We start from the raw sequence: 23,391 nt of genomic DNA, 5'->3' as shown, positions 1-23,391 counted from the left end.
TACAGCATCAAAATCCTCTTTCATATCTTCTAGAAGAATAAGAGGTAGCAGAAGTTTGTGGCCTGGATAGAGTTTTAATAATATCTGTACGCTTTTCTATTAGGTTGGCCACTTCCTCAAATTTGTCACCGAATAAATTATCTCTCTGACATGGGACATCTGCTAGATGCTCCTGGACAGTAGATTCAAGGTTGGAAACTCTGAGCCAAGAAAGACGCTGCATTGCCACTCCTAAGGTGGATATGCAAGAAGAGACATCAAAGGCATCAAGGACCTGTCTTGCCAGATATTTACAACAAACTAGAAGTTTCTGTGAAGCTTGAGGAACTCATCAGCCTTTTCTGGAGGAAGAAAGTCTGCATAGGAAAGAGTACTTTGTATTAGAGACTTTAAAAATAAATTGAGGAATAATGTTGATAATCTAATATGCAATTGTTTGGCACTGAGACCTGAAATGTTCTTCTGCCAAAAGAGTCTAATGTTCCAGCTTCTCTGCCTGGAGGAGCAGAAGCATCAGATCTAAAGCAGATGCCACGACTAAGGAACGATGGGGTAACTATGTTTTTCAAACCCAGTGCATTTATTTATCCTGTACGTTGTATCAATTTTCTTTGGAGCAACTTAAACTGTTAGTGGAATCATTCAGTTTTTGATCAGAGTATTCTTCATAACTGTATGAATTAGAACACTGATTCCTTCTCTAGGAGGAGAGTCATAATCTAGAACCTCAAAGAATTCTGAATGAGGTTCTTCCTTTGTTTCCAATTTGAAAGGTATGGCTTGGGTCATCTCACAAACAAAACCAGGAAAGAATATACTTTCTGGAGGAGACATGTCTCTCAGGTGGCAGAGAAGGGATCAGATGGAATGCCATTGGACTCCTCAGCTGAGAGGTCCCATGGGTCCTGCTCTTTCTCCCAGGAGAGGCCAAGTACTGTTCTTTGGAAGAACGTGGAAGAGTGTATAGACTAGAGTGTCGGCTCTGCGTCGAATTGTGTCAAGGAAGATGAGTTTCCAAGGTTAGAGAAAGTTTCTCTGCTGATGTCGATGCACACGTCAGTTGGGTTCATGGTGCCCCTGATGACTGACGCAGAGCCGGTGCACGGGACCTCTTCCGTGACTGTCTCTCTGATGCAAACATCCTGTAAGCCTGAATAGACTGCACATTCACTAGTCCTGAGAGCTCCTCTTTCAGCATAGCCCGGATTTCCTCCTGTAGACTAGGCGTTGGTACTGGCTGAGAAAGCAGTGTGCACACAGCCTGAGCCATACCTTGTGCAAGCATAGGAGATCTTAAACATCTTAAAAACTCTCAAAGAGAAATAAATTGGAGAGAAGGAGAGAAGTCACTGTGGTATGGATGCTTCCCATGCATCGAGGATGTCGATGCAGGGGAGATGCTTGGCAGAGTGCCTTCGAGGGAGAATGATGGCGATGCTTCTTAGGTTTTTTACACTGCAGGTCCCTCGATGCACATGGCACCGACGAAGAGGACGTAGAGTCCTTACGCCGTCTCGGAACCGAGTTTAATATTGGATCATCTCGATGTTGCATCAGGGCACCCAATGTTGATGCCAACGCCGATGCAGGTTCTGCGTCGAGTGCCGAATCTCCTGCCACTCTCGATATCAATGCTGAACCAAAAAGCTTTTCACTCTGCAGGCTTTAAGTGTCTTCCCTTGCATGCGTAGACAGAGGCCATACTATATATCCCAGCGCTCCAGAGCCAAGCACTGAACACACCAGTTATGGAGGTCTGTGCCTGAAATGGTCCTATTGCATCGAGTACGTTTCTTAAAGCCACTCAGCACTCTTGTTGCCTTTGAGGAAAAAACAGCCAACGCAAGGTCAAAAGGCTCAATGACCTGGGAAGCTCGAGTAGTTCCTTATCCAAAAATGGTTGATGCTTCTCTGGCAAAAGAAGGGCTGAGAGACCTCAAAAGCCAAAAAAATAATAATAAAAAGAAGAATACGAAGAAACATATCCTGAAAAAGGGAAGGCACCAAAAAGGCAAAGTTTGACGTGCTGAAGAGAGATTAGAAAACACCAGATTGCTGGTCCCACCCTTGAGTGTTGGGCAGGAAGGAACTTGTGCAAGCACGGTGGGGGAATTGCCTCAAAGTTTTAAAGTGAAAGTGTATTATGGCAGTGTCTGCACCAGGCTCCATGGATGACATCACCCACATGTGAGAATATCATGCCTGTTTGCCCTCAGAGAACAAATTATTTGCACTGTCAAAAACACAACAGTTTTTAAAGGCTTAGATGTTCCTCAGTTTCTCACCCTGAGAAAGTTAACTATGTCTTTTTTCATCTGAGGTACTAGCTGGATGTAAATGACAAAATCAGATACATCTGTGATAATGGTAACAGATGGAACAGTGGCATAGCCAGACATGACATTTTGGGTGGGCCCAGAGCTAATATGGGTGGGCACCATGGGGTTGATATCCAACTGCTGGCAGGCTGTGCAGTTAAAGCCTGCTGCCAGTGCTGAACCAGGAAATTCAATGTTGCGCCCTATCCGGCAATCGGCAATGAATTTCTGGTTTTATTTTTGGCCGCTGGAACTTAAAACGGTTAACAGATATTCAGCGCTAAATGGTTAAGGTCCTATCTTTACACAGGACTGCTATTTATGCAGTACTATTTAACTGCTTAACTCAGCACTGACCATCGGCACTAACTGGCTAAAATGGGCGAAATAGCTGGTTAGCCGCTATGTGCTAGCCGCAAATATTTAGCAGAGATTACTGGCTATCTTCTGCTGAATATTTGCGGTTAGCCAGTTAAATGATATTTAAGTGGTCTGTGGATGTTGCTGACTGGTTAAATAGCACTGAATATTGTGGGGGTATGTATATATAAATTGGGGGGGGGGGGTATGTATATATAAATAATGCCTTAGAATGCTCTTGATGATGGATATCTAAGTAAATAGTCTGCCCAACAGCTGTCCTGCACCAACATAAATAGAGAAGAACAACAACCAAGAAAGTGCCAACCAAGGGATATTTATGAAAAATATCAAAAACAAAGGTCAACTAAAATGATATACAGTTCATAGAATCTATTTTTTTTAAAAAAGGTATCAAGACTCGATGCAGTCCTGTGTTTTGGTGCATGGGGCATCTGTCTCAGGAGTCTCAACTTTAGTCGGACGTTTAAGTCCTTTGTACTGTTAAAGGACAGATATGAACACAACACAATCAAACAGCCACCCACACTATTAGGCTGTTTAGGCCAGTTACTTTTTTTTTTAACCTGGGGATTGCAGAGCCCAAGCCCACCAAAATGAAATTATAAAACTTTTTTTTTAATCACCATTAAACATACAACTGTTTTGTTTAACCTGACCAGTGCAAAGCCCTCCCCAACCAACCCCCCACCCCAGCAATCCAACTTTACGCAGAAACTTTTTTTTTTTTAAAATCTGGGTAGCACTTCCCTGCAGAGTCTACTGCAGTACCCCCTGATGAGGCCTTGAAGCAGTGTGCTGAAGAGGAGGCCACTGGGGAGAGTAGGCTTGACTGGAGGGGGGGGGGGGGGGGGGGGGGAATGCTGCACTTCTAGCCTCTGCTCCTGCCCCCACGCACCTGTATGGCACTGCTGCTTCCACTGTGCAGCAAAATCGGCCCAGGAAGTTGTTTATTTGGAGCTGTGGTGCTGCTTGTTTTTAACTTAGCTTCTGCCCTCCACCCCCCCCCCCCCCCCAGTGCTGTGCCATGCTGCTGGAGAAATATGGATCAGCCCCAGACGCTGAACCCGGTGTCTGGGGCTGATGAGTGTCCAAATGTCTTCAGCAGCATGGCACAGCATGAGGAGAGGGGGGCAGCTGCTAAGTTTAAAAAAGAGGTGCTGATCTCCAAACAAATAACTTCCCTGGCCGATTTTGCTGCATTTCTTTTCTCCAGCGGCACAGCAGAGGAGGGAGGAGGGAGCAGCATTTAAGTTTAAAAAAAAGCAGTGCCTGAGCTCCAAAACTTCCTGCCCTGGGCTAATTTTGCTGCAGAGCAGGAGCAGTGCCTTACCCTTCCTCCATGGGGAACTTTAAGCAGAGCAGACTTGGCATATAGGTAAGTTTGTAATGAAGGGTCCTCCCCTCCCAAATCCCAACTCGACTTCAGGGCAGCTCTGCAGCTGTGCGTGTATGCAGGGTAATCAGTTTATAAAGCACCTGATTGGTGCAGAGGCTGAGACAGGGTGGGCCTGAGCTAGGGTTACCATATGGCTCCAGAAAAAGGAGGACACATTAATCCAGTCCGGGTTTTGCTTCCATTGACAGCAATGGAAGTAAAACCCAGACTGGCTCAATCTCTCCTCCTTTTTCTGGAGTCATATGGTAACCCTAGCCTGAGCTGAGATTGGGCGGGCCTAGGCCCATCCAGGCCCACCCATAGCTACGCCCCTGAGATGGAATAGAAAATGAAACATACAGATCTCTTATCTCAGCCCTTGCTTGTTCAAGCAGACTATGTCCATATCTAGGAAGTACAGCTTGAGTAGATCTTGAAATCATCTCTGGATCTTGTATTCTCATTCCTGAAATCAAAGTTAAAAGAAAACATAACTATGCAAAGTGAATAGTTCTTGCAGCATGTTTAAGATTAACAGAGTTCATAAGTAATTGCTCCAGATGCTGTACATTTTATACTGGCTATAGGAGATAATAGGGAGCTCATTTTTAGGGGAAATTACCTGATGCAAAATATAAAAATAAGGCAAATGATGGAGCACTCCACTAGAAAAACACGTCTTGCAGAGTGTTCTTTCAGTTTGATTTTACATATTTGTTAAAGCAGAATATTGCACTAGGTTTTGCACACTCTTCTATTTCTCTTTCTACTGGAGATTCTACAGATCAAACACACAAAGAGTGGAGGAGTGGCCTAGTGGTTAGGGTGGTGGACTTTGGTCCTGGGAAACTGAGGAACTGAGTTCAATTCCCACTTCAGGTACAGGCAGCTCCTTGTGACTTTGGGCAAGTCACGTAACCCTCCATTGCCCCATGTAAGCCGCATTGAGCCTGCCATGAGTGGGAAAGCGCGGGGTACAAATGTAACAAAAAAAAACCCAAAACTTAACAGCGATTTTTAAGAAAGGCCTGCGACTAGAAACAAGGAATCCAGTAGCTTTTAGACTGTACTAACAAGATCATTGTCACTGGCTTTTCTATAGCGCTACGTACGTCTAGTAGCGCTATAGAAATGATAAGTAGTAGTAGTAGCAGATAGGAATAATTTGTAAGATTTATGTTTTGCGTAATATGCATACTCAATCAAAATTAGTACATTTACTATGAACATACAGTGAGAAATTAACCAAAGAGTATGCATGTTCTTTGGAAACAAATCCACTTTTTGGATGTCAACTATTTCTTACTCATTTATTTCATATACTTTCCAGTCATAAGATTTCTGCTCACTGGTCTTCCTAACCACTGGTGTATATCCAGTGGACACTCTTATAATTATGCTCTTCAGCAAAACAGTAGTTTGATTGTTTCTCAAGGGAATTTGTTGGTGAGTTTTGCAGGGTATCACAATAATCTTAACTGATTTCATTATTTACAGCTCCCCCTGACTTCAAAGAATAAGAATAATCAGTGACGGAGTCATTTAGACAAATTAAAAAAAAACCCACCTAGGTCCACTAGCACAAAGACTGACATATCTAAAGTAAGCAAGTTATTTGTTTTAGGCATACACATTTAATTTTGTGTTTCTCCTCCCTGTAGTTTCCAAATGGTACTTTTTAATCCACATTTTTAGAAATCTGGGCATAAAGCCTAACTTTTCAACCTTATTTTCTCAATCAACACATAGACATGAAGATGGTTATTTTATAAAGTAATCGTTTTTGAGTATGTGGCCTCTTATAGAATTCTGACGGATATAAAAGTATGTATATTGATGGAGTGTACTTTGCCTGTAGGATTGCAGAGGATGCATCCCCTATGAACTTTGGGTGGAGAATGGGCAAATTTTGGAAGTATGTGCACAGATTGTAAAATATGCTAAACTTACAAGCCTACTTAACTAATTTAGATGCAGACTCTGCACCTGCAATGTACGTGTGATTTCTGCTCCTTACACTAGTATTTTATAAAGTCACAGACCCCTATGTGTCTTTACAAAATAGCATGTAAGTAGGTGTCTATTTGGCTTCTTAACCTAGGTGCCCATAGGTTCTCTGAAAAATGCCCATTCTATATGGAAGTAAAACAATGTGTGGGGAACATTTGTGCTTTTACCTAAGGTAACATGTGTTTTGCATTTTCATAACTGTGTGTTTTTTTCAGAGGAAAAGTATCTTCAGAAAAAGCAGATGTGAATCTCTATGGGTACTTTATCCCTACACAATTTTCAAAGGAAAAGTATGTGTCCTTCCACCTTGTGAACAGGTACAAAGTCCGAAGGCAAAACTGCCCACAGACCTTTCAACTACCCATTTATTTTTGAAAATGACCATAAAGTCATATATAATAGCTAACATTCTTACCTCCATGAGAAGATTAGAGAGGCTTTAACAGATCATAGCCTATCATTTCTGCCCAAAACGCACACACCATTTAATTATAGGCTCACTCTGTTGTGCCTGCTTCAATACAGCTGATATACTAGGATAATACACATAGAAAGACCAACCAATCTGGACAACAGTAATCCTATATGCCAAAAAAATATTCTTTGATGTGTACATAGTAACGTGGAGGGGCATAATCGAATGTGAACGCCTATCTCCATGGGCGTCTATGTCAGAAAACGGGTACGTGAAGAGGCGGGACAGACCGTATTTTCAAAAAAATGGACGTTTTTCAGCTGGGCGTTTATTTTTTTTTTAGCGATAATGGAAACTAAAAATGCCCAGCTCAAAAATGTCCTAATCCAAGCCATTTGGTCGTGGGAGGGGCCACGATTCGTAGTACACTCGCCCCCCTGACATGCCAGGACACCAACTGGGCACCCTAGAGGTCAGTGCGGTGGACTTCAGACAACGCTCCCACATGCATAGCTCCCTTACCACAGGTGCTGAGCACCCAACCCCCCTCCCCCAAAACCCACTACCCACAAATGTACAACACTACCATAGCTCTTAGGGGTGAAGGGGGCACCTACATGTGGGTACAGTGGGTTTTGGAGGCCTCCCATTTACCAGCACAAGTGTTACAGGTAGGGGGGATGGGCCTGGGTCCACCTGGCTGAAGTGCACTGCGGTACCCACTAAAAGTGCTCCAAGGACCTGCATACACGCAGGCCTCTAGGACTTGTTGCTGATATATAACATCGGCACACCAGTTGACACCTGAAGACTAATCTCTCCGAAAACGTCCTTTATTGGAATAAGCACGCTTACTCACAGTTAACTGCAGATCAGAGGTTGTGCCCCACTGGCAACGAGTCTCCCTGGTACTGAGATTAGCAGTAGGTCAGAGCTGGCAGAATGCTATACAATGCCCTCTTTCAGCCACATTCAAGGTAAGAACTAAGTTCTGTAACTTGGCTAACACGTGAAAGGGATCTAAAACTGGCTTACAAAAATGGCCACTACCTCATGGACTACCGGAAACAAAACAGGGCACACTCTGACCCAGTAAGCAGGGGGAAAAGCATCATGGGAGTAGAGCCTACCAACTACCAACATTGTGAGCATTTGCCACAAGCTAGTGGAATCACGGAGCCCAATACCCTACACCCACCACAATGCATTGCTGATGTGACTCTGCAGTGCGCATAACAGAAAAGGTGTCACACTCACCCGAGAGCCACATCAGAACCAGGGAAAGGCTGTCACAGGATAGAACACATTCTGCTGTCATGGAGGTGGGTACGGCATTTGAAGCTGGCAAAAAAATTTTTAAAGTGTTTTTTTTTTTTGGTGGGAGGGGGTTAGTGACCACTGGGGGATTCCGGGGAGGTCATCCCCGATTCCCTCCAGTGGTCATTTGGGCAGTTGGGGCACTTTTTTGGGACTTGTTCGTGAAAAAAAAGGGTCCACAAAAAGTGACCCAAAATCGCGGTAAAAACGCCTTTTTTTTCCCGATTATCAGCTAAAGACGCCCATCTCTCCTCGGCCGATAACCACGCCCCAGTTCTGCCTTCACCACGCCTCCGAGACGCCCCCGTCAACTTTACCCGTTTCCGCGACGGATTGCAGTTGGAAACGCCCAAAATTGGCTTTCGATTATACCGATTGGGGCGCCTACGGGAGAAAGACGCCCATCTCCCGATTTGGGTCGCAATATAGGCGTTTTTCTCTTTCGATTATAAGCAGAATAGTAACATAGTAGATGACGGCAGAAAAAGACCTGCACGGTCCATCCAGTCTGCCCAACAAGATAAACTCATATGTGCTACTTTTTGTGTATACCCTAATATGGGAAATAAAATTGTAGAGAACAACAAAAATAAATATGTATAAGCTTTTTATCTACAATGGCAACTTTTTCATTTTTTTGGAAGTCTGGAGACTACTAAAAATAAATCTGTATAGGAAAAGCAAAGTCAATGAGAATAAGCTCAGTAGAATAAATAAATCAAATTAATAGTTGGGCAGACTGGATAGACCGTGCAGGTCTTTTTATGCTGTCATTTACTATATTACTATGTAATACCATGATAAGCAATAGCAAAACAGTTTAATAGCAGAATTAATTGCTCACTGAAAGATACTGCAGAAAGATTTGATGGCAAAGAACTAGAATCACATGCTTTACCATTAAAAAAGCAAAATTAGAATGGAAGGTACGGTTACTTAGCAGTACCATCTTCCTAGCTGGTTTGGAATTTTTGTATTTAATTACTCAACTTTCCAGTTCAATATAGTAGGTCCCTGCCCCAAGAGAGTTTACAGTCTTAGATAGTATCTGGAGCAATGGAGGGCAAAATGATTTGTCCAAGCTCATAATTAACCTCTATGGGAGAAAAAGGAAATGAACTCTGTCTTTCCTAGCTCCCAGCCTGCAGTACTAACTACTATATCACTCCTCCAAACCAGATGAATGATTGGAATAAACCTTGGAACAACCCTTGAGAACTTGGAAAATAGGGGTCACTGCAGTAGCTAGTGTCTGTCTTTTGCACTAACATAAATGAAGATGAACCTAGCATCTATATGGAGCCTTAAAGCAATGCCTGAAACTGTGTCTCTGACAAGAGCCTGGGAACACAGCTAATGCAACAAAGTCAAATGACACAATGTGTGCTTGCACCATGATCTTCACAAATAGTGCAGTAGCCAAATTCCAGATGCCCTTTGTCCTTGAGAGGTGGGAACGATCAAGACAAAGTAGACAAGAAAATAGGTCTTGTTAAAAATTCATAGGGGCTTGAATTACTTCTACCGTATCGAAGCGTTCTGCATTAAAGAAGTCCGTATGTTCACGCTTTAGAACGTTAACCAGTTCTCTTGTGCCTTAAGTCTCTTAAGTCAACAAAGGCCAAGTGCTTGCTTCAACCTTTAATTCTGTGTCAAGATGTTGAACCAATTTGGGATTTCAAATTTTAATTCTGCTTTCTTCCACATTCATAGCACTAGATTGGCAAAAATAAAAAAGAACACTAAAAACTACTTTGAAAGAGCCTAAATAGCAAGCGGATCTTTTCACAGAATATGGGAGACTGCTTAGACCCCTGATGGCGAACCTATGACACGCGTGTCAGTACTGACATGCGTAGCCATTTTCGGTGACACGCGGCCGCATGTGGCCCGCATACAGAGAAGCAGCGGCGTTCCTTGCTGACACCCGGGGCGGATCGCCGATGCGCCCCCCCCCCAGGTGCAGCGCGACCTCCCCCCCCAGCCAAATCACACCCCCCCCGGTGCATGTTTACCCGCTGGGGGGGTGCCGTGTGCGCTCCTATTGGCTCCTTCCGAGTCCTCCGCTCGTTCCCTCCCTGCTGCTCCCTCTGCCCCGGCTCCTGCACGGCCGTTAGGAGATCTTTGACCTCACTTCCGGTCGGCGGAGCAGAGAGCAGCAGAATGCTGTGGTGGACGCATCTCTGGGGGCCCTGTGATCGCCATTACCAGCAACCACATAACCACAGCAACCATCATCCAATCTACTGTTCTGGGGTGTCGTGGATTTCTAATTGACCATCATTACTGAGATAGGTGAGGGGGAGGCTGGGAGAGGCGAGGGCATGTGCTATGGGTGCCGTTTCCCGCCATTAGAAATAGCGGCAGCCATCTTAATTTACATAAGGTGGTCAGTTAGGCTAGTTAACCCCTAATTGCCTGCAGGGCTAACAGGCTATCTATAATTCTATCTTCTGCCACTGCCCCCCTGATGGAGAACCCAAAAAATACAAAACCAAGGTTAAGTAAAGGAAGTGGTAGTAGCAGTAGCTGACCCTCTCAAGAGACATGGACCGAGATGTATGGCATTATAGAAAAAAATGGCAGATCATTTTCCGTTCTATGTACTGAAACGGTAGTAAGCAGAACGTGGAATATAAATAGACATTTTGAAACTAATCATTCCTAGCTCTTGAAAAAAAGTGAGGATGAAAGAAAGGAATACATTTCCAGGCAGCTACACTTTTATAAGAGCCAATCTAATTCCATCCTTAAATTTGTAAAAGGTTCTACAAATTTAACATCTGCAAGTTTGAGCACTGCTCACTCCATAGCTCAGCATGGAAAAGCACTCAGTGAGGGAGAATTTATTAAAATAACTCTCCTAAGATGTGCACCAGTTCTATTTCACAATATGCAGAATAAAGATGCAATTATTAAGAGAATATCTGAGTTACCACTCAGTAGAAATATCATAAAAAACCGAATAATGAGACTGAACACAAACGTACAACATCAATTAAAGAGAGACATAAGTAATTGTAAATATTTTTCGATCTCTCTTGATGAAACTACTGATGTCACATCACATGCTCAGTTGGCCATTATTGGTCGATATTCTGATGGTCTCACAATGAGAGAAGAGTTGATAATGTTAGTATCAGTGCCAACAAGTACATCAGGAAGCGAAATATGTAAGGTTGTTATACAAACATTCCGTGACCTAAGCATTGATATCTCTAAAGTTGTGTCAGTGACGACAGATGGGGCACCAAACATGGTGGGGAAAAAAGTTGGATTTGTCAAATTGTTTACGGAAGCTATTGGACATCCGATTGTGCCTTTTCATTGTATTATCCATCACATTATCCTTTATGTGCCAAGGCAGGATTCACCGACTTAAACGACTTAATGTCAGTTGTTACAAAAATAGTTAATTTAATACCTGCTCGCCCCCTTCACAAGCGAGAATTTTCTGCACATTTACTGGAGGTTGATTCCACCTACAGTGGACTGCTGATGTACAATAATGTAAGATGGCTGAGCCGAGGCAAAGTTCTTGAGCGCTTTGTGGAGTGCTTTGAAGAAATTAAGGTATTTCTTGAGGATAAGGATCTGGGAAACTTTCCTCAGCTCAATGATGATAAGTGGGTCAACACCCTGATGTTTTTTTTACAGATCTCTCTGTTCATATTAATGAACTGAACTTAAAGTTACAAGGTTTTGGCAAAAGTATTGACGTTATGTTTGGATACATAAAAGCTTTTGAAAGTAAACTTAAAATTTTCAAGCGAGATGTAGAAACTAAAACTTATAAGTATTTTCCTCGAGTAACAAAGTATTTTGAGAAGGCCAGTGCACCTATACAAAATGAAATGGAACCCTTGCATATAAAGTACCAGCATGTTTTAGACTCGTTACTTGACCAGTTCAGTGATAGATTTAATCAATTTAGAAGCCTAGAACAGACCATGAAAATAATTAAGTATCCTGATGTAGTAGTCTATAGTAGTTTGGAATTAAATGGTTTCCAATGGATGCAAATTGATGATTTGGAGATGCAACTTGTAGAATTTCAAGACAGCATCTGGGCTCAGGTGTTTGTCGACTTGAGGTCAAAGCTTGAGAATCTGGAAAGGTGCCGCTTGGAGAATCAAGAGGAGTGCCACTACGAACAGGAAATTTGGAGTGCTTGGAACTGATTACCAGACACTTTTAGCACCCTGAAAAATATAGCATTGGCTTTACTCACAATTTTTCCCTCTAAGTACTTTTGTGAAACCTTATTCTCAGCGTTAAATAATAACAAAACCAACAAAAGAAACAGATTGACAGATGACGTTAGTAGCGCTTGCTTGGGCTTGAAGTGTACAAAATACAAACCTTCATTTAGCCAATGAAATTCAGCAACAAAAAAGTCACTAATAGGCAGATTAATTAAAGAATTCCCCCTCCCCCTCACTTATCTTAGTTCACGGCACCCCACACAAGTTAAATAATATCAAGACCAACAAAATAAACCGACTGACAGATGAACAAAGAAGTCACTAAGCAGGTAAGTTAAATAATTAGTTTTTGGTTTATTAAATACAGTTATATATTACAATTATACATTTTTGTTATTTAAACTATAAATATCGCGAAATTATGGTTTTTTTTCTCGAAGTGACACACCACCCAAGTTATGCTCGGTTTTTTGGTGAATTTTGACACACCAAGCTCAAAAGGTCGCCCATCACTGGCTTAGACTCTCAGATTTGTCAACCAGTATTACATGGAGTGTTTTCTACTGAGTCCAGGCAGCTCAAGATGACAGCCTTGATCAAATTTGGTTTTAGAGGCTGACCAAATTTCTGTTTCGGTGCTGAAACTGGCCTAAAATTCTTTGTCTGCCCAGTTTCATGACCTTTAGTGGCAACCTTGCAAGACTGCCACGAGGTCATGGCAGCCATTTTGAAAGTACAACTGATATGGGCATCAGCAACTGGGGATCGCTCCTGCCCTGAAGAAACCATTAGAACACAAGGGATTTTAAGCTAATCTGGGGGGGGGGGGGGGGGAGGGCAAACTCTTTGCATTTTTTTGTCTGTGTATGTTATGGATGATTGCAAGTAATGCAGTTATGATCTTGCATAGTAGTTTATATGGTAAATACAGTGCTCCAAATAAATGCTTTTGATACAAAAGTTTAGCAGGAATTTAAGTTTGTAAATTTGGGATGATAGGCATTAGCCTTTCTACAGAGATACGACATCAGTTGTCACTCCAAATGTGGCACAAAGTCAGCCACTATAAAAGCACTGTAACTTTTAATTTCAGTTTTCATTAGCTGAAGTGCATGTGTACACAGGTTTTTTGCTTGGAGGTAAAATATGGTCTTTCATTATTTAAATAATTATATATATATATATATATATATATATATATATATATATATATATATTCAGCTTGAATACCATTTGAGTGAATTTTCAGGCTCTGTTGGGTATGATGAAGATGCAGTGTTTTAATCAAACTTGTGGCGTGCAGAAGCTAGATTCTATGAGAAAGGAACAGTGATTGTCTTCCAGCACAATTACTGGTCAGTTTATAGTCTTAGTAGGGAAATGATATTATGACAAAACTAAGTTTATATATTAGAAAATAATTTGAGAAATGTACTTCTCTTGATTTGTAATTTTTCAGAGCATATAGTTCTCACATTCAGTGACATCAATGTGTTTTTTTAAAATTCATGATTGTGCATCAGGCTGGTAGAATGTATGCAGTGTAGATTAGTGTCTGGATGCCTTTACCCTATTTTAGTAAGAATCTATATCATGCTTGTCTTTAATCAGTTTTATAACTTAAATACAAAATGGGAAACATCTCAATGCTACTTTCTCTTGTTACTTGTGCACAATTTCGGTAAGCATAAAACGCTGGTAATCTTCTTCTGGAGAGTGCTGGCTAGCCCTCTGGGTGGAAGAGGACTTCAGCTTATCTATCGTTATTTCCTCCGGTCTGCATATCACCCCTCCTGCCAGTGGAAGCGAAGAGTGAAGTTGCGGCTATGGTGTCTATGGAAGGCGTTGTTGCTCCGCTGGCAGAGGAAGCCCATCTTCAGTTTGGTGAATCCACCAGAAGCTCACTTGATAAGGGTGCTGGGTTGCCAGTACCCTCGAGTGGAGTAACACTGGAAGGAATTTGGGGGGGTGCTAATTAAAATGGAGGCCTTGAAGTCCAAAAGTACAACTGAGCTGTCATCACTTGCAAGTAAGGTTGACACTTATCTGAGAATGTAGAGATTATCAAAAATGATTTTTCAAGGCAAAATCATCATGTTAAAGATGAGGTAAAAACTGTGCATGGAGTTACTTCTACATTGATTAACGATAACCTGTTGAACCACAGAAGAATGTGGTATCTTGAATACTTTAATTGCAGGTTTAATTTGCACACTTTGAACTTTCCAAAATTTCTGGGCCTTACCTCGGGAGATGCCTTTAGAAAATATCTTCAAGAAATTTTGAATTATTCCTCAGATCATATTCTGCCTTTGTATAAGATTTATTATCTTCCATCTGTTTCTACAAGAAATAACCTGGGTGAAGGGCTCTTAAATGTGGAAGATAATGATAATCAAGATCAGAATAAAACACAACATAAAGTGGGAGTTGAAGAAATGGTACTTGGTTTGAATATGACTGCTTTTCTCAATCAACCTATGAAGTGGTGGATAGAACAACTCTGTTTGTGATGTTTATGCTTGAGCAATCTGCAGGCTCTCGAGGTTATATTTCAGAAAATCTAAAGCTCCCTTTCTTGATCAGAAAATATGGATTTATCTGGATGTCACCAAAAAGACTCAAGAAAGACGAAAGGTATTTTTGGTTCTTAGACAAGTCTTTTTTTGGACATGAAAAGGATTTCCATTGTTCAGAAAAAGAGTCTATAACGCTGGTTATATAGTTGTGGTAGGAATCATGAATAGCCTACTGATTTTTTTTTTCTTGACTTTTCTTATGTCTCCTCCTGTTGATCTGAACTTTGTCCTTTCTAATTATTAGTCAAGAGATGTTTCCTTATGAGTTACCTTTAGGAATTCTCTCTTCTCTATTTTAGAACGGTTGTTCTGGTTGTGCTCCATTTTTCTTTCCACAAATGTATTTTGCTTGTGTAATAATGTTACAAATGCTAGTAATCATGATTCATTTATTTACTTACACACACAAATCTGCATTGATTTGGGAACCTAAACGTGCCAGACTTGTTGACAAGTCCTGGTTAAAATGGCTTTCCCAGTTGTCAGATTGGGCTTGCAGTTCCTGGGACTGGAGGGTAATAATCTGTGGGTTTAGCAGAGGGCTGCCGACTGCAAGCTCTGACAATCCCCAGTGGGCCTCACTGGTTCACATTCACACAACTAAACTTTATTTTTCAGTTTTGGTCAAAACCGATAAGTTTCAGCTGAAGTTTCGGTTCCGGTCAAAGCTGAAAAAAGCAGTATTTATGATCTTGTGAGACGTGCCTACTTGAACCTCAGTTCTCTTTAAGCTACATCTTTTCCGGGCCACTTTAACAGAACTAGGACTAAGAGGTCTAGGAAGGAGGGCGTGGCCCAGATCAGGAAAGATAAAACCTCTGATTTGGGGAAAGCAATGAAGGCCCCAGGAGCAGCTGAAAGAATCCAAGACCTTGCCGGTTATAGCTGAGGGACTGATAAGAAGTATGAAGCATTACAGCCTGCATGGTAGGGCAGGCTTCTTTATATTGTTGCAGGAGACTATTGGTAGGCCTGTCAGGGAACTAGGCTTCTGTTGCGTTTGCACTAGATTATCTTTATGTTGAACCTGAACTGTCGGCCTAAGAATTTGTTTTTCCTGACTTTAATCTGTGGTTTGGCTGTGTGTTTAAAGGCTCAAAGCCTCATGCTCACTTATAGTACTACAGACCTATTCCCAGAAACAACAGAACTTGAGTTTGAATGAAGAATGTTTTATGTCTGAACTGGGATTAATTTTAAAAGAAACTCACTGCTTCAACATCATCTAAGACAGAAATGAAAAATAAATTATGAAAAGCTAACATGCCACAACAGAAAATAAATCTATAGACACAACAGTCAATGCATCCCAACACAAAGGGTTAAAAGCAAGCTCATGAGGCTGCTGTTTTTCGAGCATCATGCCTAGTAGGTAATGAGGGGCAAAACTGAACGGTGCCAGCCATCTATATGGGCGGCCATCTATATGGCCGGCGCCGCAAAAGGCGGTCCCGAACCGTATTATCGAAAAAGATGGCCGGCCATATTTCGTTTCGATAATACGGTTGGGGCCAGCCAAATGTCAGAGATGGCTGTGTTTGAGATGGCCGGCATCGGTTTTTGCCGATAATGGAAACCGAGGCCGTCCATCTGAAACCCGGCCAAATCCAAGGCATTTGGTCGTAGGAGGAGCCAGCATTTATAGTGCACTGGTCCCCCTGACATGTCAGGACACCAACTGGGCACCCTAGGGGGGCACTTCTAAAAATTAAAAATAAAAAAAAATAAAAATAGAAATAGCTCCCAGGTGCATAACTCCCTTACCATGGGTGCTGAGCCCCCCAAATCCCACTCCCCACAACTCTACACCATTACCATAGCCCTTATGGGTGAAGGGGGGCACCTACATGTGGGTACAGTGGGTTTTGGGAGGGGTTTGGAGGGCTCTCATTTATCACCACAAGTGTAACAGGTAGGGGGGGGATGGGCCTGGGTCTACCTGCCTGAAGTGCACTGCACCCACTAAAAACTGCTCCAGGGACCTGCATACTGCTGTCAGGAAGCAGGGTATGACATTTGAGGCTGGCATAGAGGCTGGCAAAAAAATGTTTTTCATTTTTTTTGGGGGGGGGGGGGGTGGTAGGGGCTTGGTGACCACTGGGGGAGTAAGGGGAGGTCATCCCCGATTCCCTCCGGTGGTCATCTGGTCAGTTGGGGCACCTTTTCAAGGCTTGGTCATGAAAAAAAAGGGACCATGTAAAGTTGGCCAAATGCTTGTCAGGGCCGGCTTTCTTTTTTCCATTATTGGGCGAAGCCGGCCATCTCTTAAGCACGCCCCCGTCCCACCTTCTGTACCCTGCCGAACGCCCCCTTGAAGTTTGGTCGGCTCCGCGATGGACTGCAGCTGAGGCCGGCCGAAATCGGCTTTCGATTATGCCGATTTCGCCGGCCTTGAGAGATGGCCGGCCATCTCCCGATTTGTGTCGGAAGATGGCCGGCTTTCTCTTTTGAAAATAAGCTGGAATGTCTATCTCAGGTCTTAAGACACTGTCAAATCAGTGTGTGCATACTCCATGTGACAAAGTTCATACTGTGCCTAAGTTAAACAAAATTCATAATCTGCTCATCTAAGTGGAATACAACAAAATATGCACAAACAAAATCAAAATATATATACAATACTCATGAAATCTACACCATACACCAAACTAAAATAAACCGACATGATTAAAAACATATCCAAGACTTGACTTAATTAAACACTCAAACCAGATCGTATCATAGAAATGTTAGCTATTGCAACATTCTGGACCAAGAACATGGTCTGTACCCCACATATGGCAAAAGACTGAAGGAAGATTCAGAAACTCCAGCATTAGGGAGACCGAAGCCAATGCCAGACAGACTTCTACAGTCTGTGACCCACAAATAGAAAAATACAGGTGAAGCTTTGGCAACTCCAGTATTGTAGATCACTTTATTGTCACGTACTGTGAGTGAGGGTGCTATGAAGCTCAGGGGGGAGGGAAAGACATCTTGACTGGTAAGTTGAATACTTTCAGCAATACTTGGGGATATGTGGTCATAGCCAAGACTTCATCATGTTTGGTTGCCTATATGGTTAGCATGGTGGACACAACAACCAGTGTTTAAGCAAGGGTAACAGGGGCCCACACAGAGTGGTGAGCGCTGCTCTGGCCACCTTGTTGGGCAGATTGGATGAACCGTGCAGGTCTTTATCTGCCAGGGAGGAGGTGATCCACCGAGGTGGATGAACACTAACTCCCACGAGAAAACAACAGTTAAAAGGAAGTGGGAAGTGGATCAATGACTCCAGGAAGATGGGATACTGATGTATAAAGTACCACTTTATACATCAGTATCCCGTCTCCCTGGAGTCATTGGTCCACTTCCCACTTCCTTTTAACTGGTCTTTATCTGCCATCATTTACTGAGTTAAACCAGCTTCAGAAAAATAAACCAGTTTAGAGAAAAGCCTGGGAATAAATGATTTTAATCACTTTTTAAAAGTAGCTGTGTGTCATCAGTCTGACCTCAGCAGGTAATCTATTCCATTCAACTGAGCATGCGAGGGCAAAGAGCAATTCCTTGTCTCTTCAAAATGTATTTTATGTAAAAATGATGCAGACAATAATTGTGTACCTTACCAACTGAGACCTCAACCAGGTTGGTAAATTCAGATAATATGAAGCATCATTCTGCAAAGTTCTATGAATCAGTAGTAATACCTTGAATTTAATCCTAAAGCATATTGATAACCAGTGTAAAGACATACGATTAGGAGTAATATGCTGAAAGCTAGAGGTAACAGTGAGCAATCTAGAGGCAAAGTTCTGGACTACCTGCATTTTCAACTACCTTGTTATAAGGAGCGGTAATCTGATAAAGGAGGGAATTCTTATGGTCCCTGCCTTCATGTAGGGAACACATTGTTATCTCTGCTCTGTTCCCTTTGCAGAACAGGAGTATCACAAACCTGTTTGCAGTTTTGTGGTTAGAACCTCCAAGCAGCATCCTTAGCCCATCTCCATCTCCACTTCTGAGGACAGCAAGACACATATTTTCACATATGGGTGATGCCAAATGATGGAGCCTGGTGTGGATGCATTCTCCAGAGTCCTGAATCTAGAAGGGTTTGTAAGCAACATGGCACATGCATGTACCTTCTCACCTGTGTGTGCTGCGCAGGACCAAGGAAGTCTAATATTATAGCTAAGAGAATGCAACTCCTAGGGAAAGAGGGCAGGTATACTGACACGTGTCCTACTGTACCTACTACAGGTGAGTAACTTTGCTTTCTCTGAGAACACAATAATTCCACATATGAGAATCCCTAGCTACCAGACTTCCTGAAACAAAAGCAAAAAAAAAAAAAAGAAAAGGGGGCGGGGGTGGGAATAGTAACATGACCACAAACAGGTTAAGGCCAACAGTAACAAGAACATGATACTGCTCAGTTGTTGTTTTTCTTTTTTTTTTGTACAGCCTGGAACAGAAGCAAAAATGGGCCTATGGGGGTGGAGTTGGATTCTACACCCTGAATAGATTCTGTAGCACTGACTAACCAAACTGGCTGTCATTTTGGGTATCTTGCTCAAAGCAGTAGTGAGATGTGACTGTGTGGACAGAAGACCACGTTGCAGCTTTTCAGATCTCAACAGAAACTGATCTCAGGTGGGCCTACTGACAGCCATGGCTTTGACATTGTGAGCTGTGACAACACACTAAAGTTAGGCCAGCTTGGGCTAAGTAAAGGAGATTCAATCCATTAGCCAATTAGATAACACGTGTTTCCCTGATGGCTATCCCCATCCTGATTAGGTCAAAAGAAACAAAAAGCTGGGTGGACTGTCTGTGGGTTTTAGCACGCTCCAGAAAGAAGGCCCGCTCTCTTGCAGTCCAAATTATGCAGTGTGCTTTCACAAGGATAGGTATGAGGTTTCGGGGAAAATGTTGGCAGAACAATTGACTGGTTAAGTTGGAATTCCGACAATAATTTAGTATGGAACTTAGGATATGTACAGAGAACTACTATAGTGTGATAAAAGTTAGTGTAAGGTGAATCAGCTACTAGAGCCTAGAGCTCGCTGACCCTACAGTCTGAAGTGACCGTCATCAAAAACAGGACTTTCCAGGAAAGGTACATCAGGTGGCAAGTATCAAGCAGATTAAAAGGAACTTTCATCAGCTGAGTGAGAATGACTGTGGTCCCATAACACAGTGGGAGGTCTGACTGGGGGTTTCAGCAAAAGCAAACCTTTCATGAAGTGCTCCTGTGTTATTTTTTTTTTTGCAGGTCTTGCGAACTAACTGCATATTTAAAAAAAAGTCCTACACAATGCCGAGCTTTAAACAGAAGGGTGCTAAATCTGGGCTTGGGAAAGTCCTGCATTAAAACACACTATGCCCAAATTTTATCACACTTTAGTAAAATGGCCCTTGTATTAGCTATTTTCTGACATTTATATGTTTGTTGACCTATTTGTTTCAGCTTCTCTTATTTTTGCCATACTGTTGCCAATGTTTTCTCTGTCTGGGATCTCTTGTAGCTGAAAAGGTAAGCAAAAGTAAACTACATCTTTTAAAACCTTTATTTGCTTTCCTAACAAAAAGGTTCACTGTCCCTACACTATCTTTTTGGTTTGCCCACTGATCTACTTTTTAGTTTTTTCCATCCAGCTAATGACCCGAATTATAGCTACGTCATGCAAGGTTCCACGTTAGGAGTTACGGACCAAGAAAGGGATCTGGGTGTTGTCGTTGATAATACGCTGAAACCTTCTGCTCAGTGTGCTGCTGCGACTAGGAAAGCGAATAGAACGTTGGGTATTATTAGGAAAGGTATGGAAAACAGGTGTGAGGATGTTATAATGCCGTTGTATCGCTCCATGGTGCGACCGCACCTTGAGTATTGTGTTCAATTCTGGTTGCCGCATCTCAAGAAAGATATAGTGGAATTGGAAAAGGTGCAGCGAAGGGCGACTAAAATGATAGCGGGGATGGGACGACTTCCCTATGAAGAAAGATTAAGGAGGCTAGGGCTATTCAGCTTGGAGAAGAGACGGCTGAGGGGAGACATGATAGAGATATATAAAATAATGAGTGGAGTGGAACAGGTGGATGTGAAGCGTCTGTTCACGCTTTCCAAAAATACTAGGACTAGGGGGCATGCGATGAAACTACAGTGTAGTAAATTTAAAACAAATCGGAGAAAATTTTTCTTCACCCAAAGTATAATTAAACTCTGGAATTCGTTGCCGGAGAAAGTGGTGAAGGAGGTTAGCTTAGCAGAGTTTAAAAAGGGGTTGGACGGTTTCCTAAAGGACAAGTCCATAAACCGCTACTAAATGGACTTGGAAAACATCCACAACTCCAGGAATAACATGTATAGAATGTTTGTACTTTTGGGAAGCTTGCCAGGTGCCCTTGGCCTGGATTGGCCGCTGTCGTGGACAGGATGCTGGGCTCGATGGACCCTTGGTCTTTTCCCAGTATGGCATTACTTATGTACTTATGTACTTATGTACACCGCACTTTGACAAATATTTCCTGAAGTTTAAGTCCCTCACTTTTGAATGAACCATCTCTACCTGTGCTTTAATACTGAACCACACCATTTGGCGATCACTGGTTCTCAGATGATCACCCACTATAGCGTCAGAAACACTCTCCTCATTCAGAAACACCAGGCCCAGTATTGCTCGCTCACAATTGTGCTTCATTACTAGTTGCTGGAACAGTTCTTCCTTCAGAAAATCAAGTTAATTTCCTTACTTCTAAATGACATCACAGTTGGGATGTTCTAATCAACATATGGAAGACTGAAATTGCCTAATAATAGCGCTTCCCCTTTCAAATCAATTTTCTGAATATCTTGTAATAAATCTCTATTTCTTCTGCATATAAAGAAGATTCAGATTAATAAACATAATTTAAACATAAAGGAGATTTGTATAATCACACTAATATAGATATTCCATTCCCTTTCCAGATTAACCCACAGTGCCTCCATTTTACCCAGAAAGCCCTGAAATTCTGTTGCTTTAATATGTTTACATATAGTGCCATCACTCCCCTCTTTCCTACCCTGTTCTTCCTGAATATACTATAGTCCAGTATAACAATATTCCAGTTATGGTTCTCGGTTGTCCATGTCTCTGTGACTATCACTACATCCAAGGCAGCCTCTTCCTTGATGGCCTCTAGATCTGGAATTTTATTTACCACACTATGGACATTAGCTTTCTAGATGTTGCTCGTTTTATCAATTTCAGTACAAGTGTTTAATGTTGTACTTCTCTGAGGGCTTTTACTTATCAGAAGACTTTGCCCACCTATTCCTGAAGATTCTAGTTTAAAGCAGTGTATTAACCAATCTGTTCTGGAAGAGTTTTCTTTTCTTCTTTGATAGGTGGATACAATCTTTGATCAGCAGCCTTGGACATTATCTATGCAGCCCATTTATTCATCTCAAGAATATAAGCTTCTCTGCTTCAACCTTTATCCTTGAACAGTACTGAGAACACTATCTGCTTCATCCTGTCTCCCAGAGCCATGAACTCACTTTTGATGTATTTGAGAGGATAACTAGCAGTATCATTTGTGCCAACACGGAAGAACACCATCAGATAATGGGCTTGATGAATCTGAGCAAACTCTCTGTAGTATCTCAGATCTTGCCACCCTGCTGACAAACCACTTGGGACATTATGCCTGGTTGGCACAGGGATGCCTCCAAACCTCTCAGAAGGAAGCCACCAACACTACCCTTCTCTTCCTAAGCACAGCGATTGCTTTAAAGCAGAACTTCCCAAACTGTAAGTCTGGACCCCAAATGGCGGTCATAAAACCATGATTGGGATCATGACTAGGCAGGATCTCCACAGGTATATCATTATTCTGCACCTCTGGTGAGGGGGTCCCACAATTTGGCCACAATCATGGGGTCATGGCCATATAGATCGATAAGCACTGCTTTAGAGTTTATAAACACCTCTTTTAGGCTGTTTTCTCCTTTTCTACATCCAAAGACTGCATACCAGCTCTTCAATTTGAAGGAAGGTAGAGCAGGGTGTTGATTCTACTGGCTGTGGTGAACTGTGTCCAGCTGCCATCTCTTGCAGTCTAGTTTCATCTTTTACTCTGCTGGAGATCTTAGACACATTTAAAGATTTTAGTTCTCATGTCATGGATGGTTCTCAGCCCTGCCACCCACCTCTCTGTCCTCCCACTTGTTTCCTGAGGGAGTAAACTTGCAGGCAAGTTTTACACCAAATTCATTCCTTACTATGGATCAGGATATCCAACTAGATAGAACCAGAAGTTTTAACAGAGGTTTAGAGACATGATGTTTTTTTTAGCCCTACTTCTGTTAGGGTCTTTGGTACCTTTACATATTATGCAATGTTTTTTTAAATAGTCTACCTGGCATTAAAATTCTTTGCACAATGGACAAGTTTCAAGGAAGGACAAGAGAAGAAAAAAAAAAAGCAAAAACTTGTAATCATGATCATGATCATCATCTAATTACAGTAGTATAAATCAATCATCATAAACCAAACTAACCTACCCAAGGACATGAAATACATCCTGAATCCAAAAGTTCCCTTGATTCATTACATGTCAATGTGTATACCCTGAAAACCTGACTGGCTGTTGGATCCAAGGACAGGTTTGGAAAGCCCTGATCTAAAGCAATTAATGCTGGAATTACATGTACTCTTTTCACTGCCTCTGTAAAGGTCAAGAATTGAGACAGGAATGCCATGCCTCTGTAAAGAATTGAGACAAGAATGCCAATCACAGATAATGTCTCATTTTCAAAATT

General features: G+C 42.1%; 1 protein-coding gene across 1 annotated transcript in view; it reads right to left on the bottom strand.

The window, feature by feature from the left end:
- RPGRIP1L (RPGRIP1 like) overlaps positions 1 to 23,391 on the bottom strand; it is a 343,339-nt gene that overhangs the window by 266,847 nt on the left and 53,101 nt on the right. Inside the window, 1 exon segment of the mRNA XM_030204315.1 lies at positions 4,438 to 4,543. Coding sequence (XP_030060175.1) covers positions 4,438 to 4,543 — 106 coding nt within the window.

The sequence above is a fragment of the Microcaecilia unicolor genome, chromosome 5 (assembly GCF_901765095.1).
Source record: "Microcaecilia unicolor chromosome 5, aMicUni1.1, whole genome shotgun sequence".
Classification (NCBI taxonomy): domain Eukaryota; kingdom Metazoa; phylum Chordata; class Amphibia; order Gymnophiona; family Siphonopidae; genus Microcaecilia; species Microcaecilia unicolor.
This window is presented reverse-complemented; position numbering and strand designations above follow the sequence as displayed.